Source organism: Pleurodeles waltl, chromosome 4_2 (assembly GCF_031143425.1).
Source record: "Pleurodeles waltl isolate 20211129_DDA chromosome 4_2, aPleWal1.hap1.20221129, whole genome shotgun sequence".
In the NCBI taxonomy this organism is placed as follows: domain Eukaryota; kingdom Metazoa; phylum Chordata; class Amphibia; order Caudata; family Salamandridae; genus Pleurodeles; species Pleurodeles waltl.
In genome coordinates, this window is record NC_090443.1 from 60,413,560 (window position 1) to 60,432,278 (window position 18,719).

At 42.5% G+C, this 18,719-nt stretch overlaps 1 protein-coding gene across 1 annotated transcript; it reads left to right on the plus strand.

Moving 5' to 3' along the window:
• Positions 1 to 356: 356 nt before the first annotated feature.
• LOC138292209 (keratin, type II cytoskeletal cochleal-like) lies at positions 357 to 10,671 on the plus strand. The gene is made up of 9 exons (XM_069230655.1): positions 357 to 886; positions 2,583 to 2,803; positions 4,185 to 4,245; positions 5,266 to 5,361; positions 5,617 to 5,781; positions 8,245 to 8,370; positions 9,084 to 9,304; positions 10,253 to 10,287; positions 10,386 to 10,671. The coding sequence occupies exons 1-9, from the start codon at positions 437 to 439 to the stop codon at positions 10,586 to 10,588; spliced, it is 1,578 nt and encodes a 525-aa protein (XP_069086756.1). The 5' UTR covers positions 357 to 436; the 3' UTR covers positions 10,589 to 10,671.
• Positions 10,672 to 18,719: the final 8,048 nt, after the last annotated feature.

Sequence of the window (18,719 nt, forward strand, 5' to 3'; positions counted from 1 at the left end):
ATGCTGCAGGTCGAGAGACCTGTTTGCATTCAGGGCTGTCTATTGTAGCCATGGGTGTACGAAAGAATCACAATACAACCAGTTTTCAAAGCTTTCTTGTGGTAAATTTCTAGTGAAAGCTTCAGTGGCTGGACAGGTTTCGTGCCACATTTTCAAGTAATTGTATGCTGTAAACAAACCTGGTTTTTCGCATTCTTGCATGTTGCTGAGTGTGTTGCGGGTGTGTTAGGGAGAATGGATAGATCAAGTTTGCCCGCAGGCTTTCCAGGCCCGACGTGGGAATTAGATAACAGAAGGCGGCTCCACGAGCGGATAAAAGGTGAAGCCTCTGCTCTCGTTGGTCAGAGGGGTCTCCTTTCCGCTGAACTCCACTCCAGCACTCCAGGGCTCGTTCTCTTCCTCCTCTACCCTTGTCGCACTCTTCCAAGCAGGCATCATGAGTCACTACTCACGCTCAGTCGCCTACTCCGGCCCAGTGAAGTCTAGTTCTGCCTCTATGTCCTTCTCACAGGTCGGGGGTCGTGGAGGGGGTTTCCAATTTCAGAACAGCGGGGCTAATAACAGCAGCAGCAGGTCTCTCTATGGCGCGAGCGGGGGGCGGCGACAGATCTCCACCGGTGTTTTTAATAGCAGTGGGTTTGGTGGCGGCCCCAGAGAATCCTTTAGTGCCAGAAGTTTTAGTGGAGTTTCAAGTGGGGTCAGCCGAATGTCCAGCGGCGCCAACTTTGGTGGTGCTCCCTCTGCTGGCATCACACAAGTAGTGGTAAATCCTGAGGTGCTCAAACCATACATTTCGGATTGGGACCCCAACGTCCCCGAACAGAAAAAGAATGAGCGCGAGCAGATCAAGACCCTCAACAACAAGTTTGCCTCTTTCATCGACAAGGTAAGATTTACAAGTGTCTTTGTGATCACCTTTCATCAACCCTGTGGCAAAGGATTAACCACTTACTTTGACTGTAATCCATGCACAAAGCAGGTGTTCAACTCTAGTGAATAAAGTGGTTGTGAAATAGCGGCATTTGTTCTGATGTGATGGTTTTTACTAATCTACGTACTGGACTCCCTATTAGAGGGTTTCACCTGTGGGGGCAATTGGCAATCATACTGTCTTCTAAAGCTAGATACTGTAAAGGCATAATGTTAGACTGAGTAACACTTATAATCTGCAATTTGTTTGTCGTGCATCTTGCAACCTGGCCATCATTCAGGGTAAGAAATGTTTTTTTTGGGTTGACTGAGTACATAGAAAGATTGAAGGAATTCATTATTGAAACAAAATGAACTAATAATTTACAGACAGTCTAACTGCCGTTATTGAGTGGTAGAATTGAGTCATTGAGGCCATTATCTGATGCATTCTGTTTTAATTCTTCGGTGGTGGTACACTCTTTCTTTAGGCCGGCCAGCCCTGCAGCAGGCCATGCGTGGTAGTTTTGTGATGCCGCACTAAGGGCCAGATGTATCAAAGGGGTTTACCCATTCTGTGCCTATGGGGAATGTGTTCATACATGTGGCCCTAAGTGTTGTGTCTATTCTGCGAAGCAATCCTTTTTGCAGCAGTTTGCTGGTGGAACCCCACTGTTTGCAAACATCTGTAATGCTTTTGTCCTTGTGGCAGATGCTAGATGATGCGCTCATTGAATTTAGCAGTTCTGAAATATGGCTGCTTGTTCTTGATTTGTGAGATTTATTAGGTCGACTGGAGTTGTTAGATATATTCATAGAGGGAAACTATTATGTTCTAACCTTGTTTAATTCCAGATCCACAGGGTCACTTCCTGTTCAACTGGTGTAGCACTTTTATGTCCTGTATGCACAGTTTGTGTTCCTGATTCTTTATCTTTAGATGTGGCATTTTTAAACCTTGTGAACCATGGCCTACAGTTACTTCCTTAGTACTAAAAGGGGCAGTTTACTTCCTATATCTTTGGATTGCCAGTTGAACTTCCCGATGCATTGTTCTTTTTCATATAGCTTTGGTCTATGTTTTCCTTTTGTGTAACTTTCATGGAACCGTTTTACTTCATGTACTCATAATCTGCGTTTCATCTCCTGTATGCTCGATGGGGCAGTTTTAATTCCTATAGCTTTGCATTGACAGTTTTAATTCCTTAATTGCTGGTTTTAGGCGAGTTCCCTGCATTCTTGGAGCAGCAGTTTGAGTTCCCATGTGACTGTCTTGAGAGACTGATTTCCTGGCTGTGCGATATTTCCGAGATTCTGCACTGATCGGCGTGACAGTTTTTATGCGTTGCATCCATGAGGTTGACAGTTTAGCAATTGTTTTCTGCTGTTTGTATCACCGAGTGAGCGAATGTAGATAACACAACATATCTAACAACATCGATGCGTCTGTGTGGATGCACAGTGATGGACAGGAATGTGCTCTGTTGTAATTGCTGAAAAGATGAGTTTGCGATACACCATGTACTTCCACGTGTGAGCTCAGGGGGCAGACAGATCTGAGATGTTGTGCTCTCTAGAGAATACGATTTTGGATGGCATAACTCTTGGTATGACAACCTAGGGATAATTCGTCCCCTGAGCACAAGTGAAATAGTCTGATACTCATTTTTCAGGTTCGGTTCCTCGAGCAACAGAACAAGGTTCTGGAAACAAAATGGAGTCTTCTGCAGCAGCAGGGAGGAAAAGGAGGATCCAGCAAAAACAACATTGAGCCCCTCTTTGAATCCTACATCAGCAACCTGCGACGGCAGCTGGAGGCACTGAGCAACGACAAGGGTCGCCTGGATGGTGACTTGAAGAATACAAAGGACCTGGTAGAAGATTTTAAGAAAAAGTACGTAAAAAAATACTATGAAATACCGTACTGACGCATGTACCATAATAAATATTATTTCCCAAGTCAGATCCACTCACTGGAAGCGAAATCACATGACTGCAGAGTGTGCGACAGATAAGCAAAGAGGGTGCGTCTAGGTTCAGGCTCACTTTGCAGTGGCATTTGTAATTGGCAACAGTGGCTAATTTCGACCTGCAGCACATTCTTGAACAACATGCAGCAGAAACAGTATATTTTTCGAAAATTTCAAGCACACTTTCAAACTATAGATAAACTTAAATATCAGCATTTCACAAATAAACCTGAAATTTAAAATTACAGTTCACAGTAAGGTATCAGAATTATGCTAAACGTTGCATAAATGGTTATTTCTCTAATTAAATTCAGAGCAGTCACACAATTTTCAGCAGAGTGAAAACTGGAATCCCTCTCTAGCCAAAGGCCGTGCCTCCTCCATTGAATGCCCAGCACTGGTCTCACCTACACCAATAGTAGCATCCACATCACCAAGTCTGCACCGAGCCTACAGGCTTGGTAACCTCACCGCATTGTTGGTTAAGGATCTCTGCTAGTGTGGAGCGCTGTTTACACGTAACCATAAACAGAGACAAAGTAATTTCCGACGGAATATTGACACCTTCACAATGACTGTAAAATGCTCTGGTTCTGCTCCAGGTAGCTAAGGACTTGTTAAATTGACAATTCATCAAGAATGAGTCATTACATTAGGGTGTCATCGTAATGAAGGATATGTGTGGAAAAAGGTGGAAGTTCATGACGATTTTCGTCACAATGTGCCCAGCACTGACATACATTAGTGCTCTACACCTGCTATGAATTTGCAAAAGGGAGAGGATAAAGACGAGAGGCAAGTATGAGAGCTCAGATAATCCAAAACTCCCCCCTTATTTTCATGTCACTGCCTCTGACCCATACATGAAATGAAGGCCCGGCTCAACTTAAAACATATTTTAATAATTAAGAAGGAATAAACCATATCTATACATATGGCTGTTTCAGGTGTCACATTGGGTAAGCTCCGTTAAAAAAGGTGGCATTTCAGACTACACTAACAATTAACTCAACCAGCAGGATTGAAACACGTAGTAAACTTTGGAAGGAAATGGGCAGTGGGTAGTAGTGCTGGTCTTTTGGTTCTTCTCCATGCAAATGTACTCCTTCTACTATACAAATTCCCCATGCGAGTTCCTGTCAACCACCGAAGGCCAAGCACCTTGGTAAACAAAACATTTCAAACATGTATTTCAGTTATCACATTCGTGATGTTGCCGGTGGAAATACAAGTGTCTTCAATGTGTTATAGAAGCCTACAAAGAAAACTAACTGATTTACCTTTATGTTTTCTCACCTAAAACAGGTATGAAGATGAAATCAACAGGCGCACCGGGGCAGAGAATGACTTTGTGGTCCTCAAGAAAGTGAGTAATGAACCAACAGTAAACTCCGAAACAGAAACTAGGAGATACCACAAACATTCAAACTCCTTAGAAATTACTGAAAGTAATTAGCAAAAGCCATAGTTCAATTGGTTTTCTTATCAGGTGCTGAATGTCCTGGCAAAAAAGTCAAATGTACCAGGGATTTCAAACTTGAAACACTCGGCTTAATTTAGAATTTGGCGGAGGGGTTAATCAGCCACAAGTGTGATGGATATCCCTTCCGCTGTATTACAAGTTCTATACCTATGATGGAATTGTAATGCCCTCGTCAAACTCTGAATCAGGCCCCAGTGTGGTGCACTTCTAGTCTGATTCACCACCTTTCCGATTTTCAGCAGAGTGGGAGTGGAGACACAATTCGAATTATGCCCCACACTGGCATGTATTCATACATTACTTTGTTTCCAGTAGCAGGTACCATACTCCGAAGGACTACTTGAGCCCCTTCGAACGAGAAAATAGGTTGAAAATTCAAGGCATTTTCTGAATTAACATGAAACAATGCCTACCGCAGCAGACTTAAGTTTGGGAATTGCCAGATCGTGGTTTAGTCACATAACAATCAGTGGTGCAGCAGGTGCAGTGGCACTGGAGCCCAGCAATCCAAGGGACCCTAGTATTCCAGATTACTGCAATATTTCATGAACAAAACAGCTATCATTGGGGGCATTTTCCTTGTAGTAACATGCATGGCACCCTAGCTACATCACTTGGTCGTGAACCAAGTGCACCTGATGGTGCTCTGATTTATTTAGGATGAAGAGTAGGGATAGTTTATAGATATTTGAACTGTGCTGGCAGGTATTTTAGAGTAAGGGTAACAGAGCCGCAGCAGGAGGTTAGCAATGGGATTTCTATAATCCTGGAACTCACAGATTCATAGGTCACAGACATCTTAAATAGAAACATCTAGGCTTCAGCTTAACCATTCACTCATTCCTGTTTTTTGTGATTACTGTATGGAATATAATTGTGATAGGCATCTTTTTGCTTGTGCAGGATGTTGATGCGGCCTACATGAACAAGGTCGAACTCGAGGCCAAGGTTGAGGCTCTCACAGACGAGATCAACTTCTTGCGTGCTCTCTACGAGATGGTGAGGAACCTGTAAATTTGTATGTTTCATACTGTGACAAACCTTTATCATTGCCAAATCTCCAAGCACATAAAAACTGCAATACTTACTGTTTCTTCATTGCTGAACTAGAAAGTAAACCTTGTAGCAATGTTGACTAGTCTTCTAGGCAACTGGGAGGAGTAAGGGTAGCAAACTATGACGTACTCACGAGTGACTTAATAAATCTGAGTTCTAGAGAATGGATAAATAATAAACTATTGCTTTCTTCTGCAGGAACTTTCTGAAGTGCAAGGAAGCGTCCAAGACACTTCTGTCATCGTATCCATGGACAACAACCGATCACTGGACCTTAACAGCCTCATCACAGACGTAAGAGCTCAGTACGAGGCCATAGCTCTGAAGAGCAAAGCTGAAGCAGAGGAGGTCTACAGTAACAAGGTATTTATTAGGCGAGGCAATACAATTACATCGCGTTCCTCTATAGTCCTTGGCAATGCAGTAAGAATCCTGCAGCAAAAATGGGGCTAGAATGTCCAAGTTTACAGTTGTATTGTATAAAGCACAGTTTACATGCAAGGAATCACAACAACAAAGATATTTTATTAACAGCAAAACTATTTAGACTGAGAACATAATACTGAAGGGACAACAAAAAAACGTTAAATAATATAAATTGGTTGCTACAAAAAACATCAGTAGATAAAACAGTGGCCATATTAAAAAGATCAAGATAAAATAATAATATGAATGGACCTTAAGCTTAATGGCGACATGGTAAAGTTAGGCTTTCTCAGTATTTTGAAGGATGACTCCATTAATTGGTCTTGAGCTCCTGAGGTTGCAGGTTCACATCTTTGGAAGGTGCAGACTTCTAGTGTGGAATGCAGATCTTTAGAGAGTCTTGTTCTTATTTGGGACATAATTGTTCATTTTCTGAATGGTAAGGACTGCTCTACAAAAAGCACAGTGGTGGGCAAAGAGCAGATAGAGACAAGGGCACTAATTGCAATACTCCAATCATACTATAGTGACGTCCTCGGCCTGCTGCCTGCCATTCAATAATGGCCAAAGCTCTGAGCACTTACCATGGGTAGTGGTCAAGTCCCAATGGCAGTGATCAATGACCAGCATACCCACTTATCTTAGAGACTATCTCACCATCTCTGGTGGTTCTCTGCACATTCACAGCCAGGACACCATCAGACTGCAGAGTAAGAAGTATAAAGCAAAAAGACAAGCAAGACATCATAACTTTTCCATCCTTGCACCAAGATTCTGACAGAACATTCCTGTGCCCATCAGGACTGCACCAAAGATGCTCCACTTTAGGAAAGAGTTGAAGACTCACCTCCTTTAAAGAACACTACACCACAATGCATTAACTCGATCATGTACAGAGCTCAGTTGTCGATAAGCTAGGTCTGCACTATAGAAATTCTTTATACAAATATACATACATACAGAGGCAATATGAATGTGTTACATATTTGGTCATCTTTCGGATCCAAAAGTCATAGCTCCAGTTCTTTCTGAGTTCAGCTGTGACTAGTTTATCTCCACCCTATGTGTAACTCAAGTCAACCATTTGTCAAAGTACAGATGACTCCCTTTGCTTAAGAGTATGGTGAAACATTAATGTGCATTTTGTCAGCACATGGCTAGCCACACATATTAAACAACACGTGTGGCAGAAGGGAGTATTTTGTACTTTTAAAAGGGTTTAGACCAGGTCCAACATTCTTTCTATCCTGACGTTTTCATTTGTGGGTGCCCCTGAGCCTCATGCACCAGTTATTCAGATATCATGCACTAATGAAGATTCAACTACCACTCTGCCACTGTTGGTACTGATGCCACCCCCCACCCAATAGCCTACTTGTCTCATCTAGACATCATCAGAACTACATTGCAAAAAAGTTGCCTGTACTTTTCTAGTGTTTGTTCATCCCGTATTCCCAGTATCACCAGTTAGGGAGTAAGCTCCGGGCCAAATTTACACAATAACAGATCATTGGGCGAAGAAGGCTGGCTGAAATTCCCTATAACTATATTATATACATACTTTTGTTAAATAAAAATGCTTGTCCAACAACGCTAGACTTAAAAATAGACAATGCTAACCTCTCTGCCATGTTATGGTGGCATTATGGGCTGGTTTGAATTTTTATTTTTCAGAAACAAACATTAAAAATGTTTTTTTAAACAGAAAATGAAGATAGTGCAGTGTACATAAATATTATCGTACATGAAATAGTAGCAAATAGACATTTAATTTCCTCTCTGTTGATGCAAGGTATGGTCCTTCATCTCTTATCTTGTCCCATAATAAATATATATATCATCACATAGTAAACATCAGACGTGCTAACCTAATCAGAGGACATAAATAACACGAGTAAAAGTTGAAATGAGTCTAAACAGTGTCAAAATATACTTGGTGATATCACTTACTATCACAGTGTTTCAATGTAGACATTACTTTACTACAACTAATGGAGACAGTCTCCACCGTACTTAAGCTGTGGTGGAAACCATGGACAAAGATTCCTAAAAGGCATGGACTAGTGAATCAATGCTTTTTGAAGCACATAATCAAAATACTTCCTTAAATGCCAACTTGCTGCACCTCTTTCTTTCATCCATAACACCAAACCGAACAAACCATTCTAATTCTATTCTCAAAAGTACATAAGAGACAAATACGACATAAATGTATGCTGCAGAAGGAAAAGCTACAAGCCTCTCTTTGTCTTTACGAATGCATTACTTGGACACTTTGTAGCTGAGCATACTATACAAGGACATACATACCCCTGAATTCTTCATGTTTCTCAAGTGGGACATGCTACGCAGAACATTGAAGTCATACATTGCTTGTGTTTTGTTTACTGTCCCCCTCAGTACAAGGAGCTGGAGTCCAAAGCTGGTGAACATGGCAACGTTCTGAAAAACACCAAGGGCGAGATCTCTGAACTCAATCGGGCCATTCAAAGACTGCGGGCAGAGATTGAAAACGTGAAGAAACAGGTGAGGCACAGAACCATTACATGGCTCGGCGTCGGTGTTGCTGAATAGTGTGTCACTCCATGCGTATAGAACCACCATGACACACATGTGTGTATCTTAGAACAGAAATATCAGAGCTAGTGAGAGAGGGAGCCAACGACTGAGTGAGCGAATGCACTAACATGCAGCACTGAAAGGACTGAATCGTCTCAGATTGCCATGAACGAGTGATACTCTTTCTGATTTTTTTTCAAGATGTTGCTCAGTGCCTTCGCTAGAGAAATGAATAGCAACATGTACATACATTATTTTCATCCGCTTCTACAAAGAGTAGATCTTAGAACGAGCATCATAGATTGCTATACCAGACAAGCATAACATGAGTACATTTGCTATAATACAGATAAAAGGTTATAACAAATTAAATTTACAATAGAGAGAAGCTACAACAACACCATGAAATTAAATTAGTATTGGAAATTGATCTACTCAACAAAAACCAAGAACAACCATGACCGGTAAAATTAGAAAACCAAATAGCTCTTTGCAAAAAAGTGGTTTCAAAGTCTCTTTTCAACGCAGTCTAAAAGGTCCGTATGGAAGGGGGCAGGCAAAGGGAAGTGTGTAATGAATTCCAGAACGCTGTCTACCCGTGTCATAAATTGATCACTCATTTAAGGCACTTGGGCAAACGCAGGATAGTAGAAAAGACCAAATCTTTCTTTCTCATGCAGTGCGCCAGCTTACAAGCATCCATCGATGAGGCGGAGCACCGAGGAGAGAGTGCTTTACAAGATGCCAGGGCAAAACTTGCAGACCTGGAAGCTGCGTTTCAGAAGGCCAAACACGACTTGGCACTCCAACTCCGTGACTACCAAGAGCTGATGAACGTCAAATTAGCATTGGACATTGAGATCGCCACCTACAGAACCCTGTTGGAAGGAGAAGAAAGCAGGTGGGTTTTCCATATTATATAATACAGTCCTTGCTTTAAGATAACGCATTCTTCTTGAACAGAGAAAATCAGCTCACCCTCATTTCAGAATTATTCAAATTGCTAACTTGATGGGCTTCCTCTATGATGCTCTTTGCCTCTGTAAAATGCATCTAAACATAAATCACCCCTTTCCTTAGGTTTCTGGATGGATGTTGCTCACAAATCTTTAAACATAACGAGTATGAGTTCACAGAAAAAAAATGGAAAGAGGGAATAATCTATAGCATACAATTCTGGGACATGGGCTTCTCTGCCAGTTAAGGAACGTAAAGCTACTTCTTTTTGGATGGTCTTCAAAGAGTAGGCAGACGTATGGGTCCTCCCACAATTCAGTTTTCAGTGGTGACTTTTACATGCTACAAAGTCTGGAAGCCTTTGTAAGTATAGTTCATGGGGATAAGGGGATGGGTGGACTTCATCGGCCAGTGTTCCTTCAGGTCTTCAATACTACAATATTCAAGGACAATGTCAGGGTGAGTAACTGGTTTCGTGTATGCTTTTCCTAGTCTAGATCCTCAGGAGTAGGGGCAGGCATAGGCTTCACCGTCTTCCTATCAATGATTCCTGAGCAAAATGTGCAAGTTCAACTTACAAAGGGAGTCCTTTCCGTGGAAGGCTTTCTTGTGAGCGTTCTCCAAGCATATTTCTAAAGAATCTTTCAGTAGCAAGACTGTGAGGCACCCAGAAAGTGGACCCTGTGTAGACACACTAATGTAGCCTAATGGGCAACATTAACAATTTTGACTCCTTTGAGCATCTTCGACCATTAGGCACTTTGAAATCCCTTTTCCTTGTTAGCTTTCCTGGGCAGATTTCCCCTTCCGGCTTCTGGAATGGACTTCTTCGTTCTGCATTTGAACCATCTTTTTTTTCTCCTGTTTAATTATTTGTTTTCTACCCCAACAGGATGGACGGGAGAGACCTCAACAACTGCAAAATATGTAAGTACTCCTGAAATGTCTTTATTTACAAAGCACAGTAGATCCAAATTGTTGTGTTGTTTTATAAAAAGTGCCTTTAATATTTTCTCTGTTTTCAGCTTTTGTAAGTGGTGGCTCTGGAGGAGGAGCCTCTTCAGGAAAATCCAGTGGTACATCATATGGATTCGATGCTGGAAACGAAGAGATTGGATTCTCTCTTGACCAAGCATTAAATTCTGCTTTCAGAGGACCAAAATCTAGTGGAGTTGCAATCATCTCTAGAACCTCATCCTCATCGTCAAAACAAAGCCATGCATACTAAAATGAAAGAAAAGCCTCATTAGAGTCAACATTTCCTTCCCAGCTAGCCTGCAAATCAACTGCTAATAAAGATTTTTATAAGTGCATGTTTTGTCAGTTTTTACTTTAAAATACTTTTCACAGACATTTATTTTCCAATTAAATTGTACTGGGAACAGATGAAACATTTAAACTGGAACATAAATATACCCGCCATCACAGAAATGAGAATACCTCATCTGCAAGTGTCTGCACATTCGATTTTCTTATTCATTTTATTTTATTGTTTCTGCATTTTCTAACAAAGCCAGCCCCGAAGGGTGCCAAAGCACTGTATACAGAAGTTCAGGTGCTGAGTTCCAAGGGATGTGGGAAAGGAAATATAGTTTAAATAAGTTGCAGGTATACTGCTGTAGTATGCATAGCTTCACAATGAGTATGGTACCGGAGATGGAAATGAACAAGGTAACAGTTTCAGCAGGGTGAATAACTACCAGCTTTCAAGAGGAGACTGATTTTAGGTCAAATGTCTCGTACATATTGGCAGAAAACTTTAGCACTGTCATTATTCTTAGCCTCTGAAAAATGTGTCACACTCTGAAGGAAGTCACTGAGAGAGTGATATTTTGTTGCTTAACCCAATCAAATCTGCTTTGACTAGTATAACTCATATTGTTCAAATCTTCAGAGACAACTTCTTTCAGTTTTGTAAACTTCACAGATACTGGGGATGTGATAAAGTGTAACAATGTGATCTTGGGCTTGTCAGGCATCTCACAGACTTCTGGAGAGCATAATGACAATTCTAGGAGAATATCCTTGCATAATGCATTTGTCGCTATCAGTAAACCTGAGAGCTAACCAAGAAGTCTTCCTTTTTCCTGGCATAGGTTGGTAAGAAGGCCTACGTTGCTACCAATGTCAGTCTTCTACAGCCTGATGGTAGTCACACTAACCAAAGAGAATACACATGGCACTCTTAGGGGCATATTTATACTCTGTTTGCGCGGAATTATTGTAATTTTTTTTACGTTAATTAAGCGCAAACTTAACTCCATATATATATTTTGGTGCTAGACCCGTCTAGCGGCAAAATATTGGAGTGAACATAATTTTTGCCCGCGGAAAACTACCTTGCGTCAATGAGATGCAAGGTAGGCATTCCCGGGCAAAAAACAAATCTAAAGCCCATGCACCTTATTTATCCTCCTGTGCAAAATAAGCTTGCTTAGTGCCATTATTTAATGCCTGGATCAGGGCAGGTGTCAGGGGACCTGTGAGCCTTTTTCCAATGTCAGGGACCATGGAAAGAGCCCACAGGTGCCCTTCCCAAGCCCCAGGGACACTCCCACCCACATCAGAGGGACAGTGGAGGACGGGGGACCCCATCCCATGTAGGTGAGGTAAGTATGGGTAGGTTTTTTAATTTACATTTTCAAAGTGCCATGAGGGGCCCAACTTGGGCCCCCTACATGGCACTGTGTCCAATGACCATGCCCAAGGGGCACAATTCCCCTGGGCATGGCCATTGGGCTAGGGGGCATAACTTCTGTCTTTATGAAGACAGGAGTCATGGTGTTTTAACATCAGGAAATGATGCTAGTATGGTAGTGGCACGTTTATGCCTCTGCCCGTATTAGCGTCTTCTTTTGATGCTAAACCCCCTTTTTCCAAGACTCTAGCCGGGCCTTACCGCCAGCTAGCACCATTCCATAAATATGGTGCCCGGCCGGCAGTAAACTTTTTACTTTTTTAGCGCAGTTTTACGTAAAAAAGTATAAATATGGGCCTAAGTCTCAATCCATGTTATGTAAGTTACTCCTGGGCAAATGCATGATTGTTTTGTGTGCTGATGTAGGGGTAAAACTAAGCTAATGCTCTGTGAAACTGAGGCAGAAGTGCCCGCATTCAAGAGCCCTGCAGCGGACCTTTCTCCATCCTAACAGACATTCCCACATGCAGATTCAAACACTCTGTGACTTACTCTACCATTAGAGAAGTCTGTTCATAAGATTGGGAAAAGCAGTGGGAATGTCCATCTGCATTCTTGTCCTGTAAGCCTACCATTTGCTTCAAAATAAAGTCCAATTCCTTTAGAGGAATTAGCCTTTAGAGTAACTTAGAGTTATCTCCCTTCATAACCATCAGTGACTTGTGATCTCTCTGGATCACATTCCTGGTACCAAACAGGTAAAGCCTGGACATGTGCAGGTCCCACATTACCACAAATTACACTTTTTCAAGGACAGACCTTTTTTGTTCTTCAGGCAGCTTTTTGTAGATGATGAAGGCAATCGAATGTTCACTGCCCTTTTCATTGACCTGGGCAATACCTGCCCCAGTACCATTATTGGAAGCATCAATCTGCACAACGAAGGGTTGATTGCAGTCAGGGACTTTAAAACTGCTACACTGCACAGGGTGACCATTAAGTGATCACAATTCTAGTCACATTGCTCAGTCCAGATTACTTTTTTGGCTGTTTCTTAGAGGTTGGGGATGTCACAATAGCAACTATACTTAAACACAAAGTTCTAGAAATATTGGATGAGGCTTGGGAAGTCTTTCACCTTGGTCTGGCTCGTGGGGACCTCCCAAAAAGCACTGCTTGAACATTTGCCTAAAAGGGTCAGGTCTTCCCATTACCCACCAGGCTGACAAAATACAATACAGAGAATTGACCTTCCTAACACTTCATAATCTTAAAGTTTGGCCCCTGCATCTACACAAACGTATATTCTAGGTGCTTCTGGTGGTGCTTCCAAGAACTATTTAAGACTTTAATGTAATCCAGGTAGGCCACACTGAATTCTCCCAGGCCAGCTAAGATATAAATCTGAACTAACAGAGGCCATCTGAGGAGGAGAATGCAAGTCTTTCCTCTGAACAGGGGGCTAGCGTAATGTGCAAGTGGTCACAGATTAGATTGAAAGTACTAAGTTGCGTAGCATTGCACAACTAGTGTGTCAGCATGGTGGATAGGATGGGGTTTCAACTTCATAACAGTACTGAGAGCCGAGTATTCTATGCCAAAGCACATATCTATCAAACTTCCATAGCACTCCAAGGTTCAACATCCTGGGGACCTCTGCATTGATGCACTGCTTGACCAATTCTGACACCCAGCAGAGTTTGCGCTTCAATGCCAAACCGTCCTCAGTGACTATGCCATCAAGGACACCGTGCGAGCATGGGATTCAAAGAACCAGAATCCCCTGCAGGATATCATTGCCATCCAATAGACCCCATTAAAGGAGACACCCATCCCCACTGAGTGGACAACATCAGAGGCACTGTGCAGGCAGGGGACTCCAGAGGCCAGAGTCCCCTGCAGGAAATTATCACCACCCACAAGACGCAGACCCCTATCCCTGCTGCACGTGATTCCGTAAGTGACAATGTGCAGACATGGGACTGCATAGCAGTGAATTACTGGACTAGGAAACCAGATATTCATGCTAATGGCTCTCTGTGATAACCGTACATAACTACTTGTTACCCAGCATCAAGCATCCAGACTCTAAGGCCCAGATTTATGTGGGCCTAGTGCCAATCCAACTCCACATTAGCATCATTTTTTATGGTAATGTGGCGTTGGAAGGGCAAACACGGTGCACCATAGTTACAAAGTGGTGTAATGCTTGCATTGCAACACTTTATAACCCCTTGTGCCACATGATGCCTGCGCCAGGCATAATGTATGAAAGGGCAGGTGTTCCGGCACTAGGGGGGCGAAAAAAAACGCGCAAATAAATCTAAGAGATTTCTGTGCGTCTTTTTTATCCGCATTTGTAACGCCTGCTAAGAGCAGGTGTTAAAAAGAGGCTCCCACTTTGTTTAAAGGGACTCTGGGTGCTATGCAGGATTAGCGTCATGACTTTTTATGCTAATCCTGCAAAGCACCAAACTAGCATCAAAAATTATGCCGCTAGTACCCCTGATTAGAGTCATGGTGTGCTGCATTTTAAATAGAGTGCACACATGGTGGCATTAGGGGGCGCTAAGGGGCACAAGTAAAGTGGTGCTGCACCCGGTGCAGCGCCACTTTTCATAAATCTGCCCCTAATGACCTTGAGGAGGTAGATTGGCCACATGATTCGGACCCAGGGGAACACCCAGCAGGTCTCTCTAACCAAATGTTAACAGAAATAACAGGATAATCATGGCAAATAACTTGGGAAAGTTTCCTGGAATAATAAAAGTTTTAAATATTAAATCTAGAATCCTACCTGAGTATTTGTTTTCGTAAACAATCTGATATCTGAGTACTCCAGGAAACCTGGAAAATAGCTTCTGTCTACCTTGAAGAATATGCAAATAATAACACAGAAGCCTTGGACGTGGCCAAAACTACCCTACCGGATGGTTATACATGTGGATAAAAGTAGAAACCAATTGTAAGGTAACAGTAATTGACAGTGGGATGAAGACATCCACACCCTTCTTATTATTTTTCAGACTGGTGTCAAGTTAAACGTATACAATGTATATAATAGCGGCCATAGCTGTGGAAAGGAAATGCTCTCCATCAAGTTCCTGGACAATCTTCTTGAACATTACTCAGTTGACAGAAACTCTGTGAACAGAACTGGAGATTTTTAGTTAAAGAAGAGGATGCAATTTTCAATATTGCAGAACCAGGTGCTTTGCCACTTATGACTATTAGCACCCTTGGTATCCAGCTAGCTACTTTTACCGCATACCATGGCTTTCGTTCCTCTATTGGTTGTATTCTACCAGATATATCTGCTAATGGTAGATCGTCAGATCACATCAATTATATTTTAATACACTCAAGCAAATGGAATATTAGGGAATTTGAAATTGTGACTTACACATAAAGTGATCGTGAAGCATTGGTCTCTTGCTGAAGTGGACGTACATGTGCTTTTGTACTTATTTGAGAATACTATGGCTACTGGAATAAAGGAGAAATATTAAAAGGACCACTGTCTTAGAAAATAGTATTTTTCCAGCCAAATAACAGTGGTGTTCCTACCCTCAGTTGAGGCTTTCTATCATCATGATTCCCTGAGTAATGGTGAAGTCTTGGGAATTCACCATTCTTTATCCTAGGAACAAAAGATGCTCTTTACTAGGAAAGTAAATTATAGAATGGCATCCAGAAACTCAGAGCGTTTCTGGTACGAAAGGAGTGACAGTGGATAGATTCATTTAACACCGTCACAAAAAAGGGACATGCATGTCCTTTGACATATTATTGCAAATGACAAGCTTAAATACTGCCACTATTCTGAAGACACACATTTTATCTGAAGCTTGGATCCAACATTCCAAAGATTTATATAGCAATGGTGAAAATATCTCCTTAAATTTTAATGAGTGTGAGACATTGGGTTAATGGTTGGAGGTGGGGTGTTTGGGAACCCTACTCAAGCTGTCACCACTATCCTTGTCAGGGTGAGGCAGAATCAAACCCCAAATTAACCTGTGCTCATCCTTCTGGTAGCTTGCCACAGACCAGTCAGGCATAAAGTAGAGGAAATGTAAAAAAGGATTTATGCAGAACTTCAAAGAATAGTCAGGTGAAAACACAACACAAGAAAAGTCCCACCCCAAAACAATAAAAATCTAATAATAGAACGGGAAATATTAATTTTTAAAGATTTAATTGAAAATAGTGCCAGAAAGCACAAAGTGCCACTCGTGGCTGGTCGTGCAGGAGAAAGTGACACATTCAGGCATACTGTGATGAAGTGCGGGTCGGATACAGGGACTAAGGCCTATATTTATACTTTTTTTCTGCTGTATTTGCATAATTTTATTATGCAAAAGCGGCGCACACTTACAAAATACAATTATATTTTGTGAGTTTGTGCCGCTTTTGCACGAAAAACTGAGTCAAATGTGGTGCAAAAAAGGTATAAATATGGGCCTTAGTTTGTCTGCTGAAAAGTTACCTTCTCAGTCCATTGCAATGAGACCTGCTCACTGTGGAGGGGGCAGTGAAGAGCAGGGAAACATCACAGATGATTTTCACTGTAGCATGAACAGCAGGCCTGGTGCTGTGGATGGTGGCGCTCCCTGCAAACAATCAATGCTGTAGTGCGAAGGGTCAGGTTGACAAACTTCACATTGGTGGGAAGTGTGAGCAACAAAGTATTGGCACTAACAAGCCTGTTTGTGGTTATAAAGAGCCCAAAAACTTCAATTCAGCTCCACCAAAGCCACACCAATGATCCAGGACCTGAGGAGCACCACTTGGGGATCAGGGGCTTTTCAGCTGGACATGGGTGCTGGGAGCCTGTTATGTCTCTGTGCTCTGAACAAGAGGCCAGAAGACTAGACCTTGGAGTTAATCTGGGAGTCCTGGGTTCAGGTGCAGGTCCAATCCCCCTGTCTCAGGCAGGAGGGTAGTAGGGCAACAGAGCAGCAATCCAGCACAGCAGCAGTCCAGAAAGGTAGGAGTCCAACAGGACAGCAGACCAACAGCGTCGTAGTCCCTAAACCAGCATGGCAGTCCTTCTTCCTGGCAGATTCTCCACAGGTCCAGATATGTACTGAAGAGTTTGGATCTGAGGTCCAATATTTAATCTAGGTGTCTCCTTGAAAGTGGGAGAAGCTTCTAAAGATTTTCCTTTGAAGTCTATAGATTTGCTGCCTCTCCTGCCCTGGCTCCAGACTAACTGCAGGGAGTGTGCAGCCCTTTGGAAAGAGGGAGGAATCAGTCTATTCAAGTGCCCGTCCCTACACTTCAATCCTGCCAATGATGGCCCATCTAGGCACACCTTAGCCCTCTATTGTGTGTGGTTGTCTAGGAGGAATACACAAAGCCTAACTGCTAGCTATACCTAGTCATGTAACCCAGAGAAAGGCTACAGGCCCTAAATGGTAAAGGCATGCAAATGCCAACTTTCTAAAAGTGGCATTTTCAAAATTGTAATTCAGGCTTTACCACAGGAGAGTATTTTTCATTATAGTTCTAAAGGCACCAAACATGACCTGTCTACCTAGTCCCAATTGGAAGTTGCAGCTTATTAAATGTAATAGACTAACTCCAATGTTATCCTATGGGAGAGATACGCCTTGCAGTAGTGAATAACAAATGTATGATTTTTTCACTACCAGAACATGTAAAACATAAAAGTACACCCCAAACATTTTAAATAAACTGCTCCCTGCCTTCTGGAATACCCAGGGCCTTTCCTAGGGGTGACTTATGTGTATTAAAATAACAGTTTTGGCATGGCAATAGGTTTTTAGCCAGGTCAAAATGGCAGTTTAAAACAGCACACACAGCCTGCAATGCCAGGCCTTAGGCATGTTTAAAGGGTTACTTAAATGGGTGCACAATCAGTGCTGCAGGCCCACTGGTAGCATTTAATTCACAGGCCCTAGGCACAGTTACTTTACTATGGACTTATAAGTAAATAAAATAAGCCATTTAGGGATAAGTCAATCCTACCATGTTTTAAGGAGAGAGTACAAGTACTTTAGCACTTGTTAGTGGTGGTAAAGGGTGCAGAGCCCTAAAGCCAACAAAAACAAAAATCAGCAAAATGGAGATGAAGGGAAAACATTTGGGGATGACCCTGCAGAAAGGGCCAAGTTCAACAATGAGGGGATGCCTTCACTTCCAGAGTAATTGCAATGGGCAGAAAGACAACTACATTCTCATTGGAGGAGTTAATTAGACCAATACACTCACATTAATCAGACAATGCTCATGAATTGGACAAGGTTTTAGGGACCTCATATAAAACAGATATTATTGCATGGAGTCTATGGCCCTGATTACGAGTGTGGCGATCTGAAGACTGCCACACTCACGGTGGTGGTCTAACCGCCGCGGACCCAGCGGTAAAGACCGCCGCATTACAGGTCTTGCGGTTTGGCGGAACCCAAACCGCCACAGCGCCTCCATTCCCACCAGTCTGGTCAGACTGCAGAGGATGGGGGTGAGCACCTCCGGGCATGCGGCAGGCCTAAGTCCACTGACCCTATTAGGAGGCAACAAACCGCCAGGCTTTTCGCGGCAGTCGCCCTGTCATGAAAACCCTGGTGGTACCGGCACAAGCACCCCCACATGTTTACACACTTTCAAACACCCTCCCACCTGTCCACACACTTGAAAACGCTCTCCCACCCATCCACACACTTGCGGGCACACAACCTCACCTGTCCACACACTT